The sequence below is a fragment of the Drosophila bipectinata genome, chromosome 4, assembly GCF_030179905.1.
Source record: "Drosophila bipectinata strain 14024-0381.07 chromosome 4, DbipHiC1v2, whole genome shotgun sequence".
NCBI lineage: Eukaryota > Metazoa > Arthropoda > Insecta > Diptera > Drosophilidae > Drosophila > Drosophila bipectinata.
In genome coordinates this window covers 14,906,400-14,933,353 of record NC_091740.1, presented here as the reverse complement: position 1 = coordinate 14,933,353, position 26,954 = coordinate 14,906,400, and the positions used below count along the sequence as shown (strand labels likewise).

Sequence of the window (26,954 nt, the reverse complement as noted above, 5' to 3'; positions counted from 1 at the left end):
CAAACATATTCATAGTCAAGAACAGAAGGGAAGTACTTGAAATTTCTCTTTACTCTGACTCCCTAGCTGACAAAATTGCTAGATGGGAAGTCCTAGGGAAACACTCTTTTTTCGGACCATCGATACATAGAATTAGTGGTCAATTTTGAGATCTTCAATCGACTAACAGTACGCAACCCGATAATAGTAAGCTGGGAGTTATAAAAGAAAAATTAGAAAGATTCTTGAGGAAACCTCCAACAAGGGACGTTGACAGTAGGGAAAACCTGGATGCCATGGTGAACACGCTAACGGCGGCGTGCGCGAAGGCATTCAATAAAGCTTGTCCCAAAAGCCGATGGGGCAGTAGTAAGTCAAAGAAGCCACCATTGTAGTCGCAAGCACTTGCGCTTTTTAAGACTAGGGCCTGCAAAGACTTTAATTTCGCCAATAAGGCGAACACGGAGACAGCCTGGGAGACGTACAAAGAGAACCTTAGGCAGTACAACAAAGAACTGCGTCGGGCAAATAGGAATGCATGGACCAAGTTCTGCACGAACGTTCAACATCTTAGGACAGGGGAGGACAAACGCAGAGACAGGGGGACAGCCCCTTCCTCCCAGACCAACTCGAATACCTATTGAGTAATAGGTATCTTAGCTGGGCGATAAACAGCTTCAAGCTTTTCAAATCCCCAGGCCCAGATGGCATTGTCCCGGCTAGTTAAGGCCGGACCCAATCTGAGGTCTTGGGTCAGGAAAGCTTTCTCAGAACAGGCATCGTACCCGCAATGTGGTTGCGGACGAAGGTCGTATTCATACCCAAGGCGGGAAAACCATCGCACTGCACCCCTAAGGAATTCAGACGAATAAGCCTGTCGTCCTTCTTTCTCAAGACAATGGATAGACTAATCAGTCTCCACATTAATCTTACCATCAACCCAGATGATATCTCGGGATCACAGCATGCTTTCTATACGCATGCATGCTTTCTATACGGGCCGATCCACGGAGACGGCACTCTACGAGATCACTACTTTCAACGAGAAGGCACTTAGTGTCAAGGAATACGCACTCATTGCTTTTCTAGACATAGAAGGTGCGTTCAACAGCATCCTGCCATGCTCGATAATCAATGCGCTGACGGGACTAGGAATAGACGATCAATCCGTACGCCTTATAAAGCAGATTCTGGTAAGCAGGACTGTTAGGGCGTCATAAGGAGGAGAATCTATTCAAAGAAACGTCAGAAGAGGCACTCCGCAAGGAGGCGTACTCTCACCCCTACTGTGAAACGTGGCGGTTAATAGCCTACTACGATCCCTAGAAGGTGGTGGTTGCAAAGATATTGCTTATGCGGATGATGTCGCAATTGCCTTCTCTGGGAAATTTCCCCAGATTCTATGTAACCGCATGACGGACAAACTTAGGGTCCTCTCAACATGGGCAGTTAGGAATGGACTTGGTGCAAACCTATCCAAAACCGAGCTTGTCCTCTTCACCAGAAAGTACAAAATACCGAATTTAAGGCTTCCAAAACTATCAGGAGAAACACTCTCCATCAGCGGTAGCGCCAAGTATCTAGGGATTATGCTAGACAGGAAACTGGACTGGAAGTCAAACACTATGGATAGAGCTAACAAGGCAACAATCGCGCTCTATACATGCCGAAAAGCCATTGGCCTTAAATGGGGAATGTCCCCAAAGATAGTCAGATGCCTTTACACAGCGGTTATAAGACCCATCCTTTTCTACGGGGCTGTGGTCTGGTGGCCTGCTCTCACAAACTCCACATGTAAAGAGAGATTTAGGAAAACGCAAAGGCTGGCGGAGGTCTGTATCACAGGCACCCTACGAACCACACCGACATATTTACACAGACGGTTCAAAATTGAATGGCCTGGTGGGAGGCGGTTCCCATTGCAAGCAGCTGTGTCTAAATGAGTCCTTCAGACTCCCCGACCACTGTAGTGTGTTCCAAGCAGAAGTAATAGCTATCGGGGAAGCACTTAGATCCCCAGCACTTACTGGCAATCAAGACACAATCTGTATCTTCTCAGACAGTCAAGCGGCACTCAAAGCCCTTGACGGATTCTCATCCAACTCCAGGACAGTGAATGACTGTCGCAGATCTCTTAACGAGATGGCAGAACAGTATGACATCCACCTCATATGGGTGCCCGGACATAGGGACCCCGAGGGAAATTGCGCCGCCGACGTACTAACCAGGGCAGGTACTACCAATCCTCTCCTCCCAGAGAAGGAAATAGTAGGCATTCCCTTAGCTACGTGTAGACTAAGATTCAGGGATAACTTTGACCGCGTATTACAGAGGAAATGGAGAAATCTCCTAAACTGCAGGAATATGGTCTATCCGCTCTAGGAAAAGATCAATCAAGGTTATCGCCCTCAATAGGCAGGACTACAGTCTGGCAGTCAAGGCCATCACGGGACATTGGTTAATAGGAGCACACGCGGCTAGATTAGCGGTGCCACATTATGACTACTGCAGGAGCTGTGGGGATGTAGAAGAGGAAGAGACAGTCGCACACCTCCTTGTTCAATGCACTGCGCTGGAGCACAGCCGACTCCAATTCTTGGGCGCAGCTCCACGCAAACTCGTAGCCTTCAATTCGTAAATCAGAATGGGACCTCGAGCTGCCACAGGAAAGATAGCATAATCTTGTGCACATTAGTAGATAGGAGGGGGGAGATCCCCTTGTAGGACCTCTTTCCTGTGCAGTATCACAAAAAGCCTCAGCAGCACAAGAGGATGCGGGTGTCAGTGACTGGCCCCGCATCGCCGCCTCAACCTAATCTAACCATACTTTATCCACGAAATGCGCATCGCAATCTAACTTCTCCTTCGTCCGCTTCACAATAGGCTCGAAGCAGTCTTCGATTTCCAAGACAGGCGGAGCAGAAATGATCATCCAGCATAGTGGCCCTCTTCGGAACATTCTTGTGGGTAGTAGAAACGTGATCTTCTCCGGACTGGTGAACACCCCCCACACACGACCCATCCAAGTCGGGTTTTCTGCAGTCAGGCCGACTGAGAGCTGAATAGTCGACCGATCTCGATCGTTCCTACTTGTATACTGCGTGCAAAGGGTGTGTACAAAGTTTCAAGTCGATACCTTTAAAACTGAAAGACTAGTTCGCGTAGAAACAGACAGACAGACGGACATGCTCATATCAACTCAGGAGGTGATCCAGATGAAGAATATAAATACTTTATAGGGTCGGAGATGTCTCCTTCACTGCGTTGCACAGTTTTGACCACAATTATAATACCCTCTGCAAGGGTATAAAAAGACTGGCTCCGATAAGAAGATAGAGCTAGGCTGCAGTTCGGTGATATTAGCGGCGATGACGGCGTGAACCAGAGCAAAGTATTAGAGGCAGTGGGACCGCAACAGAACATTAACAGAGAATCCGTCTGTCGCAAAGCCAGTATCGCCCATACCGTCTAATATGATCTGCACCTCCGGAGCTGCAGCTAACCAGCCAGCCGGGAAGTGATCACGTGGACCTGCGATCCAGAATCCAACAGAGCTCGACAAGGAACAAGGTATCCAGCGCGACTACGAACAAGAACTCAGAGGCACTCACGCATGTGATGACCCGTTTGGAGACACTTCCAAGACCGGCTTCCCTAGCCTTACCAAGGCGGATCTAAAGGGGCACTGAAAGAAATCGGAGACATGCAGACATTTCATGGGACCATCTACCGCATAAAGTACAGGCAGAGGGAAGCGAATAAGTAACAATAAAAGATAATCTACTGTGATGTGCACCTCGACGCGTTCTACATTGCTGCTCCGAAAATTCGGCCATCGACTCCCAAGTAGGGATGGCGTCTGAAGTTGAGGAGTTTAGATTCTCTTCCCACTTAGCCTTGGTTGCTGTGTCCAACCTTTGAAGAAGCTCTTGGACGATGAAACAGCGGGCGATCTGATTTTGAGGAACCCAAATTCTTTAAGGCTCGCATATGGGCATTTAATTTTTCCGGAAGACCTTGAAGAGCTGCTATTGATCCACTTTCCAACAGACTGAGTCCCAGAATCTCGTTCACATGCGCCTGAAATATTAAGCGACAGTTATTAAATTGTTTCTCCAATAAATTCAATGCGACATCATAATTCTCGTCGGAGACTTTCAGAGAACGAACTGCTTCGAAAGCATCCTTTGCAGCTTTTCCACCTTACTCAGGCGATTCCGAGTATCCACCGCTGAAGGTAAGGAAAGGCAAAGGAGACAACGCCTTAAAACTTTGACTTAACCCTGGGTCGGCCAGCATGGTAAACATTCCATTGGCAAGGGTGGAGTGGGCAGCTATTCGAGAAGAGCGAAGGGTCGTCTCATTCTCGATTTCGGCCTGCATCGTCGCTACGAGCTTCGAGACAGTCCATCGGAGGTCACTACTGATCTGCGAAATGTCCAAATCCTCAAGTTCCCAGTGCACATTGGGATATAATGCCTTTATTTTGGCCATAACCGTAATTTAAAAGCTAGAATGTTGAAACTTGGAGAATTTGCTGCTTTGTGAATTATTTGTGAATTTCGGATTTTTTTCACTGCACTACAACCATGCCTTCTTTGCCGCCCACATAATAGAACTGCAGTATTTATAAAATGCATATTAATTATATTATACTTTCATATTAGTTATACTTTTCTCTTCATTTTTTTTTTGTTATCCAAAATTGTTAGAAAATTTTTATATTTTAATATTTAAAATAACATAGCTAAATTTCGAAAACTTAAAAAAAAGTAAATAAACTTGTATTAATATAAACGTTTTTCTAAATCAAAATAACAAAAAATAACACTATTTACTTGGGCTGCATCTTCCGGCTTTGGAGAAACTAAGAATGCAATAACTTCACTCTATAATGGGTGTGATTTTGAACGTATTTTTTAGCAGACATAGCAGCTGCTTCAACAAGTAAAAGTGTTAAATTTTCCTTTGCATGTTCGGAAGCAAATCTCTTTTTATGCCGTAAACTTCCTTCGTCATAAGACCCCCTAGGTCGTCCACCGAGATGACGATTACAACTACCTTTGAATAAAATATTAGCTCCGATGCAAGCTAGCATTTTCTTATTTGAAACGACGAATATTTCTGTGTGCTTTGTTCAGCTGTCTCTTAATTTGAACAATAAAGTTTTCTATTTTGTTTTTAATGACCTCTTTTAATCACAAATCGTTTTCCGGAAAATCGTTTGGAATTACTTAGACGCCAACCCAGTCAAAAGTAGCGTTGAAATTGCGATTTGCATCCATCCATTCTAGTGTCACGTCGACACTTCTAGTGTCACCCCGCAAATTATTTAAATGCTATCTGAATATACACATAATAACTCATACCACCACATAAGATGTTATTTGAATCCTGTTGTATCTTGCTAGATATGCTCCACGAAACACAAATATTTTCAGGTTAGAATCAACAAAACTACTGTTTACGTATTACATTAAAAACATGACAACACAAAAGCACATATAATTAAACACTTATACAAATATTTTCTACATACCATGCGAAACATTTTCCTTTTTAAGGTATTTTAATTGGTCAAACTGTTTAAAAATTCGAGAACGCCAAAATTTAGGAACTTCACTAATCAGCAAGCTTGCACGCACCACGTGGCATGAACAGCTTACTTTCAAGAGCTGGTGCAAGACGAGGGCTCCACAATAAAATCGAATTAAATATTTTCGATGTCTTGGGACTTTTCTTAGCTTGAAATAATTGTAACATTATTGATATATTAAAACGAACTTTTCAGGTTTTGGCCCAAATAAAGGCATTTCATCCCAATGTGCAGTGGATGGCCTTGAAGTCGCTGAACATGGCGCAATCTGGCCATGTCGCACGTCATCGTGGCATCATCCACCTTGGAAAGAGGCTGAAGATCCCCTTGGATCCTTTGTAAGACCTGGAGAATACCCAGGGCCTTGCACTTTAGAATAGCACTACGGGTTGGAGTGGATGCTGAAATTTTTCTAACACTCTCAAAATCTTGATTTATTTGGAAAAAACGGGTTTTCGGGACTTTTTTGTTCTAAAAAATTCCTAAACGCATAATTTTAAACCGATTTTAAAATGTTTGACGTTTTTCAATAATTAAAAGTTGTAGCTTTTGAAAAAGAAATAGATCTATAATTTATTTCAACAAAAAGGATAAAATTTTTCCGCAATTATAATATTTTATATTATAATTATAATTTTTCCGTATATTATAATTTTTTTATTATAAACAAATTATTATAAACAAACGTTTGGCTTATTAGCCATTAGAACATTAACGAATGAAAAATGTTCACAATACTATGTTTATGAAATTTTTGTTATTCACTTCATAGGGTTTTGCGGCTCTAGTTTGACTTTAGTAATTTGTTAAATATATTAACTATCACGTCAAGGATCACCAATGTTTGCTCATTGATAGTTTTTAATGCAGGTAAAAAAGTCAAAATGTAATTTTTAACGTTATAAAATTCTTTATTTGGCCACATATGAAATTGGGATTTTACAAAGGAAAACCAATTTAAGGTGCGACCGCAATGAGATAATGAACGTGACTGCGCCCCCCTTAGATAATAGGCTGAGAGGACGCTCGCTAGCTTGAGATGCCGAATAAGTTAAAGCCGGACGAAAGGATTCGGCTTGCGACCAACAATGCGCACATTATTATTAATTAAACCTAACAGTTATTTGTTGCCTGACCCAAAAAGGTTCTTAATTAAATATATAAAAAAAAACCTGCAGTAGTATAGATTTTTCAAGATATCTACTAGCTCGGTAAAAATTTACCGTGCATAACGCTGAATGTTACAGGAATAATATTCGCCGCGGCCGGATTCAATTTATTCAGGACCCGAAGCAGTTTTATAACTTTGTAAATACTAAGCGTAAAAATGAAACTTTTCTTTCTATGCTTATGTTTGAAAATTTATCTGCGAAATCTAAACAGGTCATTGCCGATCTGTAAGTAAAAGTTTTTTAAGCAACTTACTTAGCGTTATTTGTCAGCAAATCTTATTTTCTGTCCGTCTTTCTCCGAGAATAGATTCTTATCTTATCTTCTAATCTACCCGTTTATTCGCCAGGCCCCGATGGAGTACCAGACTATGTGCTAAAATACTCTACATAGAAGTTTCAACTAATCTTCTTAAATCTAGATTTTTTTCCTGTAAGGAATCTTTTATAATTCCCTTACATTAAAAAGGGAAAAAGTCCGATGCTGCCAACTACAGAGGCATCCCTAAACTGTCAGCCATTTTAAAGTTATTTAAAAAATTTATTACTCCTCATTGCAACACCTTTGCTCTTCGATAATCTCTCCTTGTTTGCATGTCTTCATGAAGCGTCGCTCCACCACCACTAATTTACTTAAGTTGACATCCTTTGTCATGGATGGCTCTCGAAAGGGATTTAAAGCTGATGTTCTTTTTACAGACTTCAGTAAAGCCTTCGATTCATTCCGTTTGAGTAAACTGAATCTTCTGGGATGTAGGAAATTCCTCCTAACCTGGATCTCCAGCTACTTAGATGGAAGAACACAAAGAGTCTCAGTTAAAAATAGACATTCACGCTGGTCTGCGCTACATGATGGCGGATGCTTATGTAGTTTTTCTACATAATGCACAAAAGGCATTAGTGCTTCTAGTAGGAATATTGAAATTTAAGCGTGTTAGTAAATTCTGGATATCTTGTAAGTTTTGTAGCCAGGCTTTGCGGTCGTAACACACAGTGGTTCGGGCTGTAAGAATGTAGTGTTGACGGATCATTGGGGTTACTTGGAGACATTTGGTCAAACTCGACCTATTTTGTCATAAACTTTATTTATGCTGACTTTAGAGCTTCGTCGCGTCTTAGTCTAAGCTCGAGATGTTTAAATTGACGCAGTGCCTCAACAAAGGAAGTTTATAATTTATCTGTTGGATTCTTGATCGGAAGGCGCACTTGTATTTGTCCACCCTTTGTTTCCTTAGTTGTACTGCGATAAAGTTGTTCACAGCGTACCTCCTTCTCCGTCCAGGTTTGGGGGAAGGTCGTGTATTCTTCAAGGTCCCAGAATTTATGTAAACTTGAGGACGTCGTGATCTTTGGCTATGTTGCATTGATATATTGCAGCAGAAACAGTACGTTTTAACAATGTACGTTTTACTTGCGACTATCCACCTAAAGGAGATATTTAGCCGTGATGGCATACCAGTACCAAGTTTGAACTTGCTTTTAAGAATGGCTTCTCTAAAAACCCTTTCTATGCTAATCAAAAAGCCGATTTTATTAGACTTATTAAGGTACGGATCTGCAAGTGTGATGGTATTTTCCAAGAACGTTGTTACGCACGTTGCGTACGGCTGGATTCCGCATATTTGTTTTATCACGTCGAAATCTGATGACCACTCAAATTAAGAAACTCTAGTTTTGATGATGGCATGAACGTTTTAATTGACTGTTTTTCTGTTTATTGCCAAACTAATTAATTGAATCATCTTGGTTTGTAATAACTGTAGTCGCATAGTAGTTTCTTCCGTTATTAGGTTGACTACCGAGCAGGAATTCAAAAGTGCTCGGACTACCTGTATCGTCATGTTCCATTCAGGATGTGTAGGAGTCCCAATTTGGATGTGTTTGCAATCAGAAACATATTTTGTAACAAAAATGTGGTGAAAATTGCTCTGGCTATCGACGTTGATACATGGGATGTGCAGCGCTGCTTGTGCCGACATTGTGGAAGTTAAGAAGAGTGTTATGAGCTGAATGGAACGTTTGGCATGTTCTTCAGTAGTGGTGCATGACCTACCTTCGAGGAATTGGAGAAACCAGTCTAGGAGCGGGATGGAAGGAGATAAGTCTGGGAAAGCACAGTTCAATTGCTCCACCGTCGTTTACAGTTAACACAGTTGGCGAAAGTAAGATTCTAGAATTTGGAGATGGTAATCCAGCAACTCTAAAATCAGTTGACTTGATTCAGATTCTGTGTCTATTGTTGAACTCAAAATTGTAATGTTTATAATGTTTCAACGATTATAAGTTTAGTGGTGCACGGCACTCTGTTTAGTAAAGAATCGAATTCCACTGAACTTCACAAATGTTTTAAGTCCTCGTGGCATTGGGTTTAACCCTATCTTCTCTACTGCAATAGATAATTGCTGGCCTTCTTGAACGAAAGAATACACTCACGATATAGAAAACAAACGTTTGTTAAAAACTTAACTAATATGCTCGAACAGCTGCCAAATAACTAAACGAGTAGAAATAACCCTAATTTCTAACTTATTAATTAAGGATCAGGATCAGCCGCCTAGAAGCAGAAAATTCGTAGAATTTAATTGAGTGAATGGGAGCGTGAAGCGGAATGGAAAGTTCGGGCATAACCGAAGAGATTTGAGTAACCGATTATGTTGAATTCCATTTCGAATTCCGTCGTTTCGTGGAAGCACGTGTTGGGGACGGAAGTGTATGAAGTACTATACACACACAATGCCCTATATTTTAGCAAGAACGCATTTTTATAAAGATACGAAAAAAAAAATTTTATCCTGCGAAATTTGGTAGCTCTGGAAGTCAGCTGTTTGTTGTTCACAAACGTTGGCTTTTTGGAGCGCTAAATAATAACACATTTTAAACTAAAATAGCGAAAGTAAAACCAAACGAAAGTGGAACAAAAGTAGATTGTTTGTGCTGGATTGTACAATAGTTGACATAAACCTTTATTGCTTGCTTGCAGTTAAGATCGTATAATTATACTTAACAAATATCAGATATAGTTGGCCGAACCTATGAGAATTTCATAATAAAATCAATTGGTGAAACTACTAATGTTGTGTCATTTCCGAACCATCAGTAATATGGCAGCAATAGAATATAGACGGCCCATCCTTATAAAATTAGATATTTGGGAAAAATAGAATCAATAGACAAATCCCAACTCACTCTACAAACACCAAAGGTATGCCATTTCCGATGAGTCAGTTTTATTGCAACGGGGTATAGTCGTCCGATCCCTTTATTTCCGACTTATACGAGGTGTGTTCAAAAAGTAAGCTGACTTTGTATTTTCAAGAAAAACTATTTTCAAGAAAAACAGGCGTCTGGAAAAGGCGCATAATGAATTGTACCCGTAAATAGCGGAGACAAGGAAATACGGCGTAGGCGGATCGGAACGAAGGAACCCGGATATAACTTTACTTTTTCGGCGAAGAACGGGTTTAGCCTCAATTTTTAACCGGTTTAACCACAGGCCGAGCCTGAAGCATACTGAGCACCACAGCAAACGAGAAGCCCATTAGGCCTAGGAAAACGGCGTATAATTTTTTCAATTCGAAGCAGTCGATAGATCATTCATTTGTTCAGTGTTCCGAAAAAGGGAAAATAGGGATATATATCACTAGAATAGACTCAACATTGCTTCAGTTTATTAGAGTACATTATTTTAGGTTTACATTTCGTACATTACTTTATTAACTATCTTAAATGGTAATTTTATTAGCTCGTATTATATTTATTTTTATTGAGACATCTTATTACCCTAAACATATGCTACTTAAGTTATCTAAACTAATGCACTAAGTTTTGTAATGCACAAAGGCTAAAAACCAATCAGTCAATCAATCGTTATAAATAAAATTGTGTCGTTTTTAAGACCCATATATATATTGTACGTTTTTTTTTTACAATATATGTACGTTTTTTTTTTAACTTTTGTTAATTTCAAATCAGGCAAAAAAGTAAATGAAGCCATTTTACGGACACGTGAACAATTTTTCAATTGAGGTATTTAATAACAAAAAAAATTCGCTAATAAATTATTATTCTTCTGATACTTAATATAGATAAAACTTTATTATGAAATTTAAGTTGCATTAATTTTGTTTTGATATTGATATTTTGTTTTTGATTTTCTTTTATTAAAATAAAAATATTGCAAACTGTTTTACTAATACATATTTTTGTCAACCACAAAAATGGAAGTCAATTTTAATTAAAAGCCTAAATCATTTAAAAAATAAATGATAAACTGTAAATTTGAAAATTTACATTTATTTATAGTAATTTTTATTTGACTATGATACTTTTATGTAACTGATATGTATATACACTTTTAAATTACGTAATGTCAGAAATTTTTTATTTTTCATTTTATTATTTATAGAGAGTATGCAAATATTTAAATCGTATGAATCTCGTAGGCTTTAAAGTCTAATACAATTCTATACAGTTGTTAATTTTTATTAAAGTCAAACATATATAATATGTGTAAAACAGTCTTTTATATTGGCAATGGCTTTACACATTGTTCAGAATATATATAAAATACCTTAATTAAATCCTATATTCTCGATTAATATTTTGACCTCTTTACTAACACAGATTTTTTGTCATATTATTCTCTTACATAAACTATCGTTACATATATACATGCATCCACATAAAAATACCTGACTAGAGCCCTACATAAATCGGTAGTTTTATTATCACAGCTACATATATTTCGATGTTTGTAAGCTTATTTGGTTTATATTCTTGTTTCGCTGTTAGGCATAGCAGACTTCGGCAATTTATCGAAATAATTAAATTGTGTTTGATCACAATGTAAATTCAGATATTTTATAATAATTTCAATGAAAACTTGAAAATGACAATAAAATATATTTGGTATGTATATGTAAAATAGAAAAAATTAAGCATCACTTTTAGACTCATTATAAACATGGATTTATTAATTTTAAAATATATCGCAATCTATCCCGAGTATAGCGTTCAAACAAAAAGATTCAAAGTTGTACGTTCGTTACTATTCAAATCTTTTCATTGAATTATATTTTTCAAAGCCACGCTATTCTAAAATTTAGCTAGGAATATTAACAAATAAGCTGTATATATATTTTCATTTTAGCAATAAATCTATAGATTTGTATAAGGCTCTAGTATATTTCGTATTAATTTATTCAGCTGAAGAAATCTATATTTATATGCATTATCCCACCGAAAACAGAGACAGTCTCATTTAAAAACCTAAATTTGCGACTGTGAGGGCTTTTATTGGAATCAAAACAAATGAATTTAGAATATAAACATTTACGATTTGACTAAAACTAATTATTTTTATACATATATGAAATTTGTTTTAATCCCTATTGTATAATACCATATTCAAGTGCTTAGCACTTTATACGATATGCGAGAAAATTTGACCATGTAAATCATATTAATGTAATTAATTTAATAACTGAATGAAGACTAGTATAGAAATACGTACAATCATAGTGTATTTAATATTAAAAACATTACCAACCAGCGAGTTTAACTTTGTCTGTATTTTTTAATCAGCACTTTTCTCTTAATAAAATAGTCGCTATCAGGTCTTATGGTGAATAAATTCGTAAGCATTATAAATACCTTCTTTTTAACCATGTTTTCTATTTACAAAATTAAAATGCTTAATCGTTTTCAAGATTTTTTCTTTCTTAAAAGTTAAAATGTTGTTTCAAACCTATGTTGATGTTGGCAAGATTTCCATTGAAAATTAACTTAAATATACACAAATACCAGTCATCCATACCTACATGTGTTCTGATCTTCTGACCAAAAAGTACTAAAAAAACAATGACGGTTAAAATTTTTAAAATGTCTTAAATTTTCACTTGTTGATATTCTTCGGATTATTACTGAACGAAAAACACCACAATTACAAAAAATTTTTACAAATACGTATGTACTTCTTGTTTCTATGTTTCTTAGCTATATAAATCCCGCATGTATAAAAGTTGAAAACGAATAAAAAAAAATAAACCCTGGCAGTTAAAACCGGATATATATCGGAAAAGTCGGATATAGTTGGCCAACCATTATGGGAATATCATAAAATAACCAATTTATTACAATAAAAACAAGAATGGAAAGCTAACTATAAGATAAACCCTTGCAGTTACAACCGGATATATATCGCAAACATCGGATATTGTTGTCCGATCCTTATGAGGATCCTTATGAATATCATAATAAAACCAATTAATTACAATAAAATATCTAAAAAAAAAAAAGTCCCAAGCTTCTATCTTTAAAAATACCAAAGTTGGTATTTCTACAAAATACAATTTCCGATCGTTCAGTTATATGGCCGCTATATGATATATTCGGCCGATCGTTATGAAATTGGGTAAGTCGGATCAACCGGACAACAAAAAAATCTGTATAGAGTTCCAACTTTCTATCTTCAAAAACACGAAAGTTTGGTAATTTCCGGTCATTCAGGTTTATGGCAGCTATAGGGTATAGTCGGTGAATCCTTATGAAATGGGTCTTTATAGGGTCGGAGATGTCTCCTTTACTGCGTTGCATACATTTGAACAAAATTATAGTACACTCTGCAAGGTTATACAAATTCTACCACTTCTGGTACATTTAATCCGAGAAATAAAGGAAAAAGAAATACGAATAATAGATACATTAGAAAAATTTATTTAAACAAGACAACCTTTACTATTTTTTTCTTTTGATGTGAGCTCTAAAATATAGTCGAAAAATTTATCTTTATCTTTTTTAACTATTTTAAATATTTTTTAATTTGACCAAAAAAAATAAAATGCTCATAAAAGCAAAGAAATAACTAACAAGAATGAAAAAAGCTAGCTTTGGGAGGATCCGAGTTAGGTATACCCTTCAAGTTAATTGGAATTTTATGTTTTAATATATTTTTTGGGATATAAATACGTATATTGCAAATATTGCATTAAGATGTCCGAGCCTGTCCGAATTAGTACATTTCGAAAAAGGTTTGTCGTCCTACGCTTCTGCATTGCCTACGTATCTGCATTACCATGCATAGCCGGCCGATCCTTATGAGATTTGGCAAATCGGATTAGATGTCCCAACCCTTTGCATTAAAATATACCAAAGTTTTGGCCTTTCCGATCAAGTAGTTGTATGACAGCTATTGGATAAAGTCGACTTATCGTGCCGTTCCGATATATATTCTGGGGCCAAAGAAAATAAGGTTTTGTGCCTAAATTGAAGTCGATATCTTTGCAACTAAGAGATTAGTTGGCGGGCAGACAGACGGACATACATGGATATATATATGGTCGGAGATGTTTCCTAACTGCGTTGCACACTTTTGACCAAAATAATAATACCCTCCGCAAGGGTATAACAAAATTTCCTTAATTTCGATCTTTCAAAATTTTTTTAATTATTTTCCATTACAAATACGACTTTATAGTGTTATTAAATAGGAATGCAAAAATGAAATAAACCTAATATATACATACACACGGATTTTAAATGGCCTTGTCGTTAAGGAACTTATTTCATGTATAAAAATGTTTTATATAACTGAACTGCACTTTTTGATCAGAACACCCAGTTATAAATTTTTCAGCGGTGTGGCAATAAAAAGATTCTTTAAAATTGGAAAAAAAAAATAATTTGGAAGTGTACGAGTGTTGTTTTCGAGAAAAAATTCCAAAAGCAATATATAACAATGCTTCTTATGTGATTTACAGTTAAAAAAATTAAAAAAAAAAAATGAAATGAATAAAATAATGAATTTAACTTAGTGAATATATAAAATCATTTTCTTTTTATATAGTTATATAATTGTCGTTTATGGATCTAGTAACATTAATTTGTTTCGTTGTCTCGAACGAACAAAAATAAAATTTAAGCCAACACATATGTTTGAATGCGAATGATAAAAAATAAATATGTTTAAAATTTGGCACATTTATGGCCACTTGTTTCAAGGGATGGCGATTGAATGCTCAGAATTTTTATTGCACGTTGGTTCATGTATGTATGAGTGTATTTTTATTCAAAGTTAATCAACTCCATTATCTTATAAAAATACTCCTATGATACGCTTATAACTCCAGTTTCGGTAGCGCCGGCGCTAGGTGTTATCGAAACATTAGCTTTTCCGTCCGTTTTTTTTTTACATTCGCCATTGTCAATAGTTTCACAAATCATTGAGGGTGTAATATTTTTTGATGTTCCAACAGAGCTACCAATTTGCTTCTGAAAGTTTTGATTTAAATTGCTACTTAAGAGAGTGTGGTTCACATGATAGTTATTAGTGGATACATGATGAATAAGAGAATTTGCGGCTTGAGCCACACTTGCCTCCGAATCAATAGTTTTAATAATTTCAAAATTTTTATTTTCACGTCTCTTAGTTAATTGATTAATGCTAAGGGGATTGTTTATATCTCTTGGATTTGCCCCAATTGGGCTTCGCAAAATATTTGATACCGGAGCTTTAGGTACTAACCCAGAATTCAAGCAATTACTATTAATAATTTTCGGCAACGTAGGGAATGTGTTATTAATTACTGTAGGGTGAGTGTGATAAAATGGTTCTGTTTGATTGTTAGTTGTATTAATTACAGGAGGGCTCAATCCCATTCCTAAGTGGCTAAACCGATTTCCTAGCATCATAGCGCGTTCATTAGCTGAAATCGGAGAAGGTCCCGTTGTACCTGTTACTGGCGAGACTGTACTTGAGGTATTCGGAGTGGTGCTTATGCTGCATGTTGACCCACTACTCGATCCTGATATGGAAACTGATTTAGTTCTCAGATTAGATGACTGCTCCGCACTGACGCAAGAAAATACAGCCGGAGCAATAGTATTTATATTAACAATTTGAGGGCTGGCTAGACTCGTTCTCGTCGATGGACTTTGTAAACTGCTAAGACAACCTGGGCTGGACAAGGATTGGTTTAAAGATTCTGCGTCGTCATCTAAAATTTTGTTGTTTTCATCGGCGCTTCCACAGCTTTCACCAAGTGGGTTATCATCATCATCATCATCGTCGTCGTCACTCAATTGGCTTCCATGATCTTCATGACCGCTGCCGTCTTCCATAGGACCATTTCCATTCATTGCCTCCATATAACGAACACATTTTTTTTTGCGTCTGGACAAAAAAAATGAATATAATATAAGTATTTTGTATAAATAAGTTACATTCAAAATATATATAAGTTAATCATTCCAAAATATATCAAATTCATGCTGGCATTATTTAATACCTAATGAAATGCACGGACAACGTTGTTTTACCTAATATGCCGTTACATGCATATAATATATGAAAAAATAAACTAATTTAATTGTTGTTGGATAATATTTTTGATTCAGAAAATGAAAATTTTTAAGAAAAAAATTATTTTTTAAGAAGTGTACATAAATATCTGTGAAACTGTCTCAATTAAAGGGTCTCATTTGAAGATTTAAAATTACTTCAAGAGCCCATACGGTTCTGGATTGGCCAGTGCCTTCAAATATTATCAAAAGGACTTCAATATCAGAACATCACAAAAAAAAGTTTTCGCAAATGTTATGTTAAAATTTTTAAATTCCAATCAATTTAACAATTTTTTTTAAATAAAATTTTGTAAGAATCTACATTTCTAATGTAGATATTAATCTAATGTAGATTTCTAATTAAAATAATGAAGATATTAATTAAGATGAATAGACCGTAATTATTTAAATATTTATTCATTTTGAATAAAAATATTTTTTTTAAATCAAATTACAATACAAATTTTCTTTAACAGTCATAAAATGCATAATCTACGAGACAATAAAAGAATTAAAAGTTTTTTTAAGATTGTCTTTTTAAAAAAGTTTGTATTCCAAATTTAATATTTAATAAATACAACAACTTTTGTGCAGTCCCTTAAAAAAACGAAAACCAAATAGTTTTTTTTAGCCCCCAATGCAAATTCAAATGCATAATAACAAAAACATCAATATAACACATAAACAAAACATAGCAAAGCTTCAATTCATTATCAACATTGACTATAAATTTTAAAACATTACATACATTCATACACACATCAATAATAATGTACATCAGGATTCTTTAGCATTAAATTTAAGATACTTGATATATTTTAAAAAATTTGTGTTCCCATAATTTGATCAATGGCTGGTAAATATATTTATGGGTAAAAAACTATCGTTGCAAACCAGTTATGATTTTTCTTTTCTATAGTACGGAAAATTTTCTTTTATGGACAAGAAATCGTGAATAGAAAAACGACCAGAAATTAACTATCAATAAACAAGGCATACAAAATCAAGAATATTTAACCTTCTTCTTCACCGCACTTTAGGAGCTGAAAAATGAGGTTACAGCTGAGCTGTTCAGCGGGCTGAAAATTTGGACGCGTAATTTGCAGCTTGGTTTCAAAAATTATCTTTTAAAATATTACTGTTATAGTTTGTATGTATAAGATTCGGGTACTTTCTGGTAATAATGTTTTACAATCTCTATCAAAATAAAAAAATAAATCTTGAAGCATTAAATGATCGATAAAATCAGCTAAGATAATGGTTTTGTGTATCCGCTCTTATTAAAGTCGTGTGTTTTTCTTTGAGTTTATTTGTTGTTTTTTCTTTTTCGTGTTTGCAAACTGACATGCGCACTTATAAGGTCATCTATTAGTTTCGCTTTCGACCGCCAGTGTTAGCGCGGCATTACTTAATAAAAACAACATATATTAAAATGTTAAAAATTTTAAGTAAATTTTACATAACATTTAAAACCTGATTATATACAAATTTTATACAAAATATTTTTTCAAGATATTTTATCAAACCAAGAATAGATATATTTAACAAATAACCAACCTATGGTAACATTGTATTGTTTGTTTCTCTAATCCATGTACTAATATTTGATTCATGAGACCCTTAAGGATCTGATTAGTTAAAATTCCGCGAGGAGTAAAACATAGATTTTGTATGCCTGTGCTTTTAAATTATGTTTAAAAATAATTATTTACTGAATTTTATGTTGTCCTTTCCATTCTAGGGGGTATTCTGGTCAAAGGGTAAAATTTGTGAACTATTTAATTTAAAATATATAGGAAAGTAAGAAATTGAAAATTTTGAGATAATGTCTAACCCATGACCCATAAAAAACATTCTTAAAACCTTTTTTTTTACAAAAAAATATAATGTTTACGTTTGAGGGTAAAGATTCCCTAAACATCAGTCATGAATTTTGAGAAATATAAGATAAAAAAAAGTTAAAAACAAGAAAGGAAAGCTAACTTCGGGCGGAGCCGAAGTTTATATACCCTTGCAGTTAAAACCGGATATATATCGCAAACATCGGATATAGTTGGCCGATCCTTATGAAAATATGATAATATAACCCAATTTAATATAATACAAAAACCAAACCTAAAAATATCCCAAACTTCTATCTTCAAAAACACAAAAGTTGGGTAATTTCCGATCGTTCAGTTATATGGCAGCTATAGGATATAGTCAGCCGATCCTTATGAAATTTACTAGGTTGGATCAACTGACCAAAAATAGAATCTGTACTAAATTCCACCTTTCTATCTTCAAAAACACGAAAGTTGGGTCATTTCCGATCGTTCAGTTATATGGCAGCTATAGGATATAGTCGGCCGATCCTTATGAAATTTGGCATGTCGTAATGTTTTGCCAAAAAATGCTCTCATGTCAAATTTGAACTCTCTAACTTTAAAAACGTCAAAGTTATACTATTTCCGATCAATCAGTTATATGGCAGCTATAGGATATAGTCGGCCGATCCGGGCCGTTCCGACTTATATACTGCGTGCAAAAGAAAGAAGGGTGTGTGCAAAGTTTCAAGACGATAGCTTTAAAACTGAGAGACTAGTTCGCGTAGAAACGGACAGACAGACAGACGGACAGACGGACAGATGGACAGACGGACATGCTCATATTAACTTCACTGCGTTGCACACTTTTGGACAAAATTATAATACCCTCTGCAAGGGTATAAAAAGGAAAGCTATATGGAATGCCAAAAGAATTTTCATTTTAAAACCCATACCCTATTAACAAAATTTTGAAAAAGCACAAAAATTTAAAAGTTTTTATGTTCAAGAAACAAAAGGGTTGACACTTCCGATCGTTCAGCTATATGGCCGCTATATGACGACATCGCCCTATCTTAATAAAATGTTGTACATCGGATCAGTTGACCAAGTTAAAGACCAAATAAAGTCGGAAGCTTTAAAACTGAGAGACAAGCGTAGAAACAGACAGAAAGACATAAAGAAAGGCAGTCATATGGACATGCTTATATTGAAACCCTTTGGTTTGATTTAAACATGTTTGGTAGCTGGTTATTTCCGGTGCCGTGTATTATTATTATGTGAGTTCAAGTTTTAATTATTTAATTTTGAAAGTTTCTTAAATGTATATTTAAAAAAATATTATGAAAGACTAAAAATATGGAAAACAAACATAACCCACTATCTTCAACCTAAAAAAAAATTATGAGTGAAAATTTATTTAATAAAAGGTAGGAAGCTCGCTTGTAATCGGTTTTATTTTTCTAGACCAGTGTACCCCCGTTATTTGATATTTTTTTTAAATCATGGCTCATTCTTGTACAATACTGTTATAAAACTAAAAAAAAATATATGTCATTTTTTAAAAAGTTTTAGATATGGGTATTTATAACTTCTTTTCATGCACATACATTATTATTATGTATGTATCTAATGTACGCCAAAGATTATTGCTAGGTAATAATAGACAAACCCTGATATGCATTAAAATAGTAGATTTAATCTAGTATTTACTAGTTCGCAGTTGAGGCACCTTGAAGTTTTTTATTTTGCTCATCTTTTCATTACTTTATTTTTATCCTTAATCATCAGATACTTTATTTTAAAGAGCATTTACAAGTTTACATATGTCGGTGGTGCTTGTGGCGACAACTGTTGAGAACATGCGCTCGCTGCACCACCTCCGCCTCCAGCGGTCAATGATATGCCATTCAAAGATGCAACTCCGTTTCCATTACTGCTAGCCATCAATTGTGCATGTGTATGGGAAGACGAGGTGGATGATGATGAAGAGGACGAAGATGAGGAGTTGGGTAACATTACGGTACCCCCTATTCCACTTACAATCGGCGCTAACATGCTAACACCAACGGTATTAGCTGATGCATTGCTGTTGATGCCAACGTTGCTGCTATTGTTGTTTACAGTTGAAATGACACTTAAGTTTGGACTATATTTGTTTCAAAGCGTATGTCAATAAAAAGTCCAAAAGTAATAAGGTCAAGTGTCAGCATTAAAAAGAAGAAAGTATAGTCAAATACGTGAGAAATAATTTAATATAATTTAAATACATTTTTGTAGGTGTACTTTATTTTATTCATTCATAAGTAAAATCGTTTCAGTCGGCTGATCCGACAAGGAGGTACCCGATACACCCGTTACTCTTAAAATAAAACATGAAAAGACATGAAAAATAAATAAATAAGATATAACTCAAGACAGAAAATAAATTTATATGTTATAAAGGTATAGTCTGCTGATTACCACGGACTTACAATATAGCCCGTGTATACTATAGTCACGTCTATATACCTTACCCATAAATAGCCTAATCGACCGATTTTGTTCGTTCAGGATCTCCGATCAATTACAGGTTATTAATCCAATTACAATAATGGGATTACGTGTTACGACATATTTATTTACATCGTTCAAACGAAAAACATGACAGATGAATATGCGATATTAACCCAGAGGTGGCCTTGCCTTACTGCGAAGGTATTCAAGGGTATACCTTGAATATAATATACCTTGTATATTGGTATATATACCAAAACACCTTGCTTTTTTTTCAATTTTAAAAATTTTCTGTAAATTATTTTTACATTTTTTAAATAGTGAGAGGAAACCACACTCATGTTTAAAAGAAGACAGGGGACAGGGGCCGAGGGACTCTGGCCGCATGACGGCTCGAATCGCGGGGATAGATTCGAAAGTAAAGTGTAAAGATTGTGTTCTTTAGAACATCTTTCAGTAAAACGAATCCCACCCTTTGCATTTTTAATCATGGTAGAAATATGGTCGAAAAATTTTATGTTTAAATCTGGGACTCCAAGATCCATTAAGCTTTAGTTAATTTTCAATTAAATCTCTATTTTAAAAGGTAACCAAATCGGATTGAATTTCAAATTGGGCACGTTTAAACTTATATTGAAGGCAACGCTTAACGTCATCGGCGTCCACAAGTATTAGTGAGTTAGTTAAATAAACGTTATTTAAAAGTGTAAAACGTAAGAGGCCAAGATGATTTTCTTTAGGGATACCAGATAAAATACGAACTTGGCTCGAGTAAACATCTCTTTCTCAAAAAAAATTAAATTTTATTAAAAGCTCAAAATTTTTGTATTTCTTACGTTTTCCTTAATTCTGTATGCGGAAAATGTACAGACTAACGGCATCTTTTGCCGTTCAGATTTTTGTACGGACCCTACGACTTGCACCATGGTGACAAGTTACCACCGACATGCCACCATTATTGGGTACCTCACCACCACACTTGGATCATAAAAAAACAAGAAAGGAAAGCTAACTTCGGGCGGAGCCGAAGTTGATATACCCTTGCAGTTAAAACCGGATATATATCGCAACCATCGGATTTAGTTGGCCGATCCTTATGAAATTTGGTAGGTCGGATAAACTGACTATAATCTGTACCAAGTTCCAGCTTTCTATCTTCAAAAACACGAAAGTTGGGTCATTTCCGATCGTTCAGTTATATGGCAGCTATAGGATATAGTCGGCCGATCCTTATGAAATTTGGCATGTCGTAATATTTTGCCAAAAATAGCTGTCATGTCAAATTTGAACTCTCTAACTCTAAAAACACCAAAGTTATACCATTTCCGATCAATCAGTTATATGGCAGCTATAGGATATAGTCGGCCGATCCCGGCCGTTTCGACTTATATACTGCGTGCAAAGGAAAGAAGGGTGTGTGCAAAGTTTCAAGACGATAGCTTTAAAACTGAGAGACTAGTTTGCGTAGAAACAGACAGACGGACAGACGGACATGCTCATATCAACTCAGGAGGTGATCCTGATCAAGAATATATAAACTTTATAGGGTCGGAGATGTGTCCTTCACTGCGTTGCACACTTTTGGACAAAATTATAATACCCTCTGCAAGGGTATAAAAACTATATATGGGCATTTCCTGGGGTCGCGAACGTACGTTCGTACGCAATTAGTGCCAAAAAATTAAAGAAAAAAACATTTTCTGATACTTTTTTTTTTTGTTTCCGATTTGGTAAGTTCTTTTCTTAGTGTAAATTATGATTCTAATGGATTTTTCATTTTCATAATATTGGCAAAAAACATGAGGTCGCGAACGTACGCGAAATGGAAGTCGGTTTTGGCTTGCTCTAGCAAAATCAATAAATCTGCGAATTGGAATGGAATATTTTAATGCAATAACTTTACTTCTAAAATAGAGGCATGAAGCTTTCTATCGAGTCTATTCCCAATTAAATATCTCCATTAGTTTTTTTTTAAATTAAATTAAGTACGGTTCGCGAACGTACGGGTAGGGGTATTTTTCCCCATATAAAATTTTTGTTTTTTTTTTTTACCATTTTTTTTTATAAATAAATTTATATTTTCTTAAAAAATCATTTTTCACCAAATTTTTTTTTTAAATGAAAAAATTGGATCAATTGTCAGTTTAAGTTTAATTACCGAACTGAGCGGAAGTGCTTTGTCCGAGCTCCGGGAAAACTGCACCATAATACAGCTAATCAAAAAACTAGGGTAACCCAATATAAGCGAAAAGACGCTGAACTATAATTTACTAAAAGCGACAGACAAGCTTTTTATAACAGTTGTGATGTGCTAAACCAAAACTAGTGCATTGTTAAAAAAAAAAAAAAAATAAGAGCCACGCAATAAGCTTATTGAGCAACGATCAAAAGAACGAGCGTAGAAGTTCAGTGAACCAAAGAAACGGCTTCTACTCTTACTTTTCAACCCGCGATACCGAAGTGGAAAAATCGGCGATTATAAGCAACCCGGCTTTCCTGACCGTTGAAACCCAAAGGGCACGGTCTTGCTCACCCGCTCTGCTCACTCCGACTCCCGCGTCATGGAGTTCGCAGTGTAAAACCCCCCCTCCAATATCGGAAACAAATTTCGCACCAACAACTAGCAGCGCTACAACTTCTGCAACAACAGCGAAAACCTCTGCAACTCAAAGTACCGCGACGTCAACGACTACAGCGAGTACAAAAACAACAACTTCGGAAAGTGCCAAAGCGGCAACGGCCAAACAGACTGGAATGGACCGCTACATCAAAATAAAGCGCAAGCTTAGCCGGCAGAGTAATCCGGCAGGCAATAAAACAAAAATTAACCGTGTCCTGAATATCGATAAAGAACCAGGCAGATCCACTACTAACAGATTTGCCCTACTGGCGGAGGTTGAGGAAAACCAACCAGCCCAAGACACCGCAAAAAAATCCAAGCCCCCTCCAATCTATATTAGGGAAAAAAGCTCGAGTGCCCTGGTCAACAAAATTGCGTCGTTGATCGGGAACGGTGACAACTTCCATATTGTTCCGCTTATCAAAGGGAACATCCATGAAACAAAGGTGCAAACCAAGACTGAAGAGCACTTCCGAATCGTGTCCAAATATCTGGACACTGTACAGAAAAACTATTACACGTACCAGCTAAAAAGCAGTAAGGGCCTACAAGTGGTAGTAAAGGGAATAGAACCTGATGTTACCGTCGCGGAAATAAAAACCGCCCTTAAAGTAAAGGGCTTCGCCGCCAAGAATGTTATTAACATTCTAAATAAAGATAAAAAGCCACAACCCCTCTTCAAGGTCGAGCTCGAGCCAGAAAGCAGGTCGCTGAAGAAGAACGAAGTCCACGAAGAGTATGGACACACAAGGTCTTACTGCACACTTCGGGCTGTTTGTGTAGTCTGCGGGGACGCCCACAAGTCCGTTTGCTGCACTACAAACAAGGACAGTACCGTGAAGAAATGTGGAAACTGCGGAGGCAGCCATACAGCAAACTATAGAGGATGTATGCTGTATAAGGAGTTAAAGAGTCGCATGCGTCAAGCGACCGCAACGCGCAACCAAAATCCACAGAATGCGTACATTGCGTCAAAAACTACGCCAGACGTCTTCTTCGCCAAAGTTGCGAGATCCTCATTCGGTCCACTAAACACCACCAACGACTTCTCCTATGCCGATGCTCTACGATCTGGAAGGGAAATTCCAATTCAGCCTAACTCTCAAAGCGCTCAACAGGCCCCAGAACAGCCACACAGCAAAACGGAAACTATGATGCTTACCCTCCAACAAAGTATGATGGAATAGGCGCTACGAATATCAATGTGGAACGCCAATGGTGTCTCACGGCATAAACTAGAATTATCACAATTCTTAACCGAAAACCATATTGACGTTATGCTACTGGTGGAAACGCATCTTACAAGCAAATACAACTTTCATATAAGAGGCTACTCAATCTACCGCACAGATCATCTAATCAGAGAACGCATTAAACACCATTTTCACAAAAGGTTTGCAACAAACTTTTTGCAGGCCACATCGATACAAATTCAGTCAAGCAACGGAATCCTTTCAATCGCTGCCGTTTACTGCCCTCCTTGTTTCTCAATCTCGAAAGGACAATTTATGGACTTCTACAATTCACTTGGGGATCGTTTTATAGCCGCAGGAGACTACAACGCCAAAGGAAGACAATTGTACAATGCAATTATAAATGTGAAAAATAAACTGGACTACGTTCTTCCTGGAAGTCCCACATACTGGCCAACAGACTCACGAAAACTCCCAGACCTTATTGATTTTGCAGTGACAAAAAACATACCTCGTAATCTAATAAGTGCCAAAGCAGTTTCGGACTTATCATCAGACCACTCGCCTGTGCTTCTAACGCTTCTTCAAAGCCCAGAAATAACCGAACACCCCTTCAGCCTGACGATGCCAAAAACGAACTGGCTAAAATACAAAAAGTACGTGAGTGCCCACGTAGAACTCGCCCCGGAATTTAACATGGAATCGGACATCGACTACACTACGAGCGCCCTGGAAGAAGTACTCGTTGCGGCAGCTAAAATCTCTACTCCTCATAGGAAAGATGTAGACCGAAACAAACACTTCAAATCTAATCAGCAAATCGAACAGCTCGTGCGAGAAAAGAGGCGCACGCGTCGTGATTGGCAAAACAGCAGATCACCAGCTTCAAAACAACGCCTTAAGGAAGCAACCCGATCACTCGACCAGGCTCTTCACCAACAGGAAGAAAATGCACAGCTGAGGTACATCCAGAATCTCTCGCCAACAAGCACAAAGTACCCCCTGTGGAGGGCCCACCCAAATCTTAGTGCCCCAATTGAAACGACCACCCCGATAAGAAACTCTTCGGGATGCTGGGCTCGCAGCAACGAAGACCGAGCTGAAACATTCGCCACACATCTCCAAAGTGTCTTCCAGCCAAACCCAGCCTCAAATTCATTCCTCCTGCCAGTAATTCAGGCAGAGTCCTCCCCTCAGCCAGCCGCACCTCCATTCCGGCCGAACGAAGTCGAAAAAGTCATAAGAGGGCTAAAACCAAAAAAGGCTCCCGGTGGTGACCTATTGACCCCAAAGATGCTGATCGAACTTCCAAAATGCGCTATAGAGGTCGTCTGCAAACTATTTAATGGAATCATTAATCTTGGCTATTTCCCAAAAAAGTGGAAGAAATCCATTATTATAATGATACCGAAGCCTGGAAAAGACCACACAATTCCGTCATCATACAGACCAATAAGCCTTCTATCTTGTTTGTCTAAACTGTTTGAAAAATGCTTGTTAACTCGCATAATACCACATCTGGAAGCTTGCAATATCATCCCGGCACACCAATTTGGCTTTCGAAGAAACCATGGAACCATCGAACAAGTGAACAGATTAACATCCGAAATACGCTCAGCCTTCGAACAACGAGAATACTGCAGCGCTATTTTCCTCGACGTATCTCAAGCTTTCGACCGAGTTTGGCTCATCGGACTCATGCACAAAATTAAAACGTATTTGCCAACATACACCCACAAGCTACTGGAATCATACCTCTTCAATAGGGTATTCTCAGTGAGATGCAACGCAGCTACTTCGGGCGACTACACCATCGAAGCTGGAGTTCCACAGGGAAGCGCACTCGGGCCGTGTCTATATGTTTTGTATACTGCGGATATTCCTACGAGCGCACAACTAACAACGTCAACGTTCGCCGATGATACCGCTATTCTTAGTCGCTCCAGATGCCCAACGCAGGCAACAACCCAACTGGCTAATCATCTCACAATAGTGGAAAGGTGGCTGTCCGACTGGCGCATTAAAATAAACGAACAAAAGTGTAAACATATAACGTTTACTCTTAATAGACAAACATGCCCTCCGCTTTTACTAAACGGTATGCAGATCCCTCAAGCTAACGACGTAACGTACCTTGGCGTTCACCTTGATAGACGACTTACCTGGCGTAAGCACATCGAATGCAAAAAGATGCATCTAAAACTGAAAGCCAGCAGCCTCCACTGGATCATAAACTCACGATCGCCACTGTGCCTGGACTACAAGCTACTACTGTACAATTCAGTCCTAAAGCCAATCTGGACGTATGGCTCCCAGCTGTGGGGGAACGCGAGCAGCAGCAACATAGACATCATACAGCGCGCACAATCAAAAATCCTGAGAACTATCACAGGGGCACCTTGGTATGTTCGCAACGAAAACATCCACCGGGATCTGGGCATCCTCGCAGTGAAAGACGAAATCCAGAAGCAAAAAGAGTCATACAAAGAAAAACTGTCTTCGCACCCAAATTTTCTCGCTCGGGGATTGAATCGGGTTTCTAGCGTATCCCGCCTTAGACGCAACGACCTCCCAACCCAGCAATCGATTTTTAGGGCCGTCTAACTCCGTATCAGTCAATATGACTGTTAGTTAAGTTAAAAATATAAGATTTGATACACCTCTTGTTAATCTCACAAAGAGAAGATTCAAGATATAAAAGCAACGTTAAAAAAAAAAAAAAAAAAAAAAAAAAATGGAAAAATAAATTTGAATTTT

General features: G+C 37.1%; 1 protein-coding gene across 11 annotated transcripts in view; it reads right to left on the bottom strand.

The window, feature by feature from the left end:
* Nucleotides 1–10,381: 10,381 nt before the first annotated feature.
* pan (transcription factor pangolin) overlaps nucleotides 10,382–26,954 on the bottom strand; it is a 63,539-nt gene continuing 46,966 nt past the window's right edge. For 8 of the 11 annotated variants that reach the window (XM_043213392.2, XM_070282481.1, XM_043213391.2 and 5 more), the window contains one exon: nucleotides 10,382–15,913. In XM_043213392.2, coding sequence (XP_043069327.1) covers nucleotides 14,848–15,913 — 1,066 coding nt within the window. In that variant the 3' untranslated portion in view covers nucleotides 10,382–14,847. Of the gene's footprint in view, nucleotides 15,914–19,560; nucleotides 20,038–26,954 lie in introns of those variants that run through there. The other 3 variants (XM_043213396.2, XM_043213395.2, XM_043213397.2) reach the window with 3 other exon arrangements.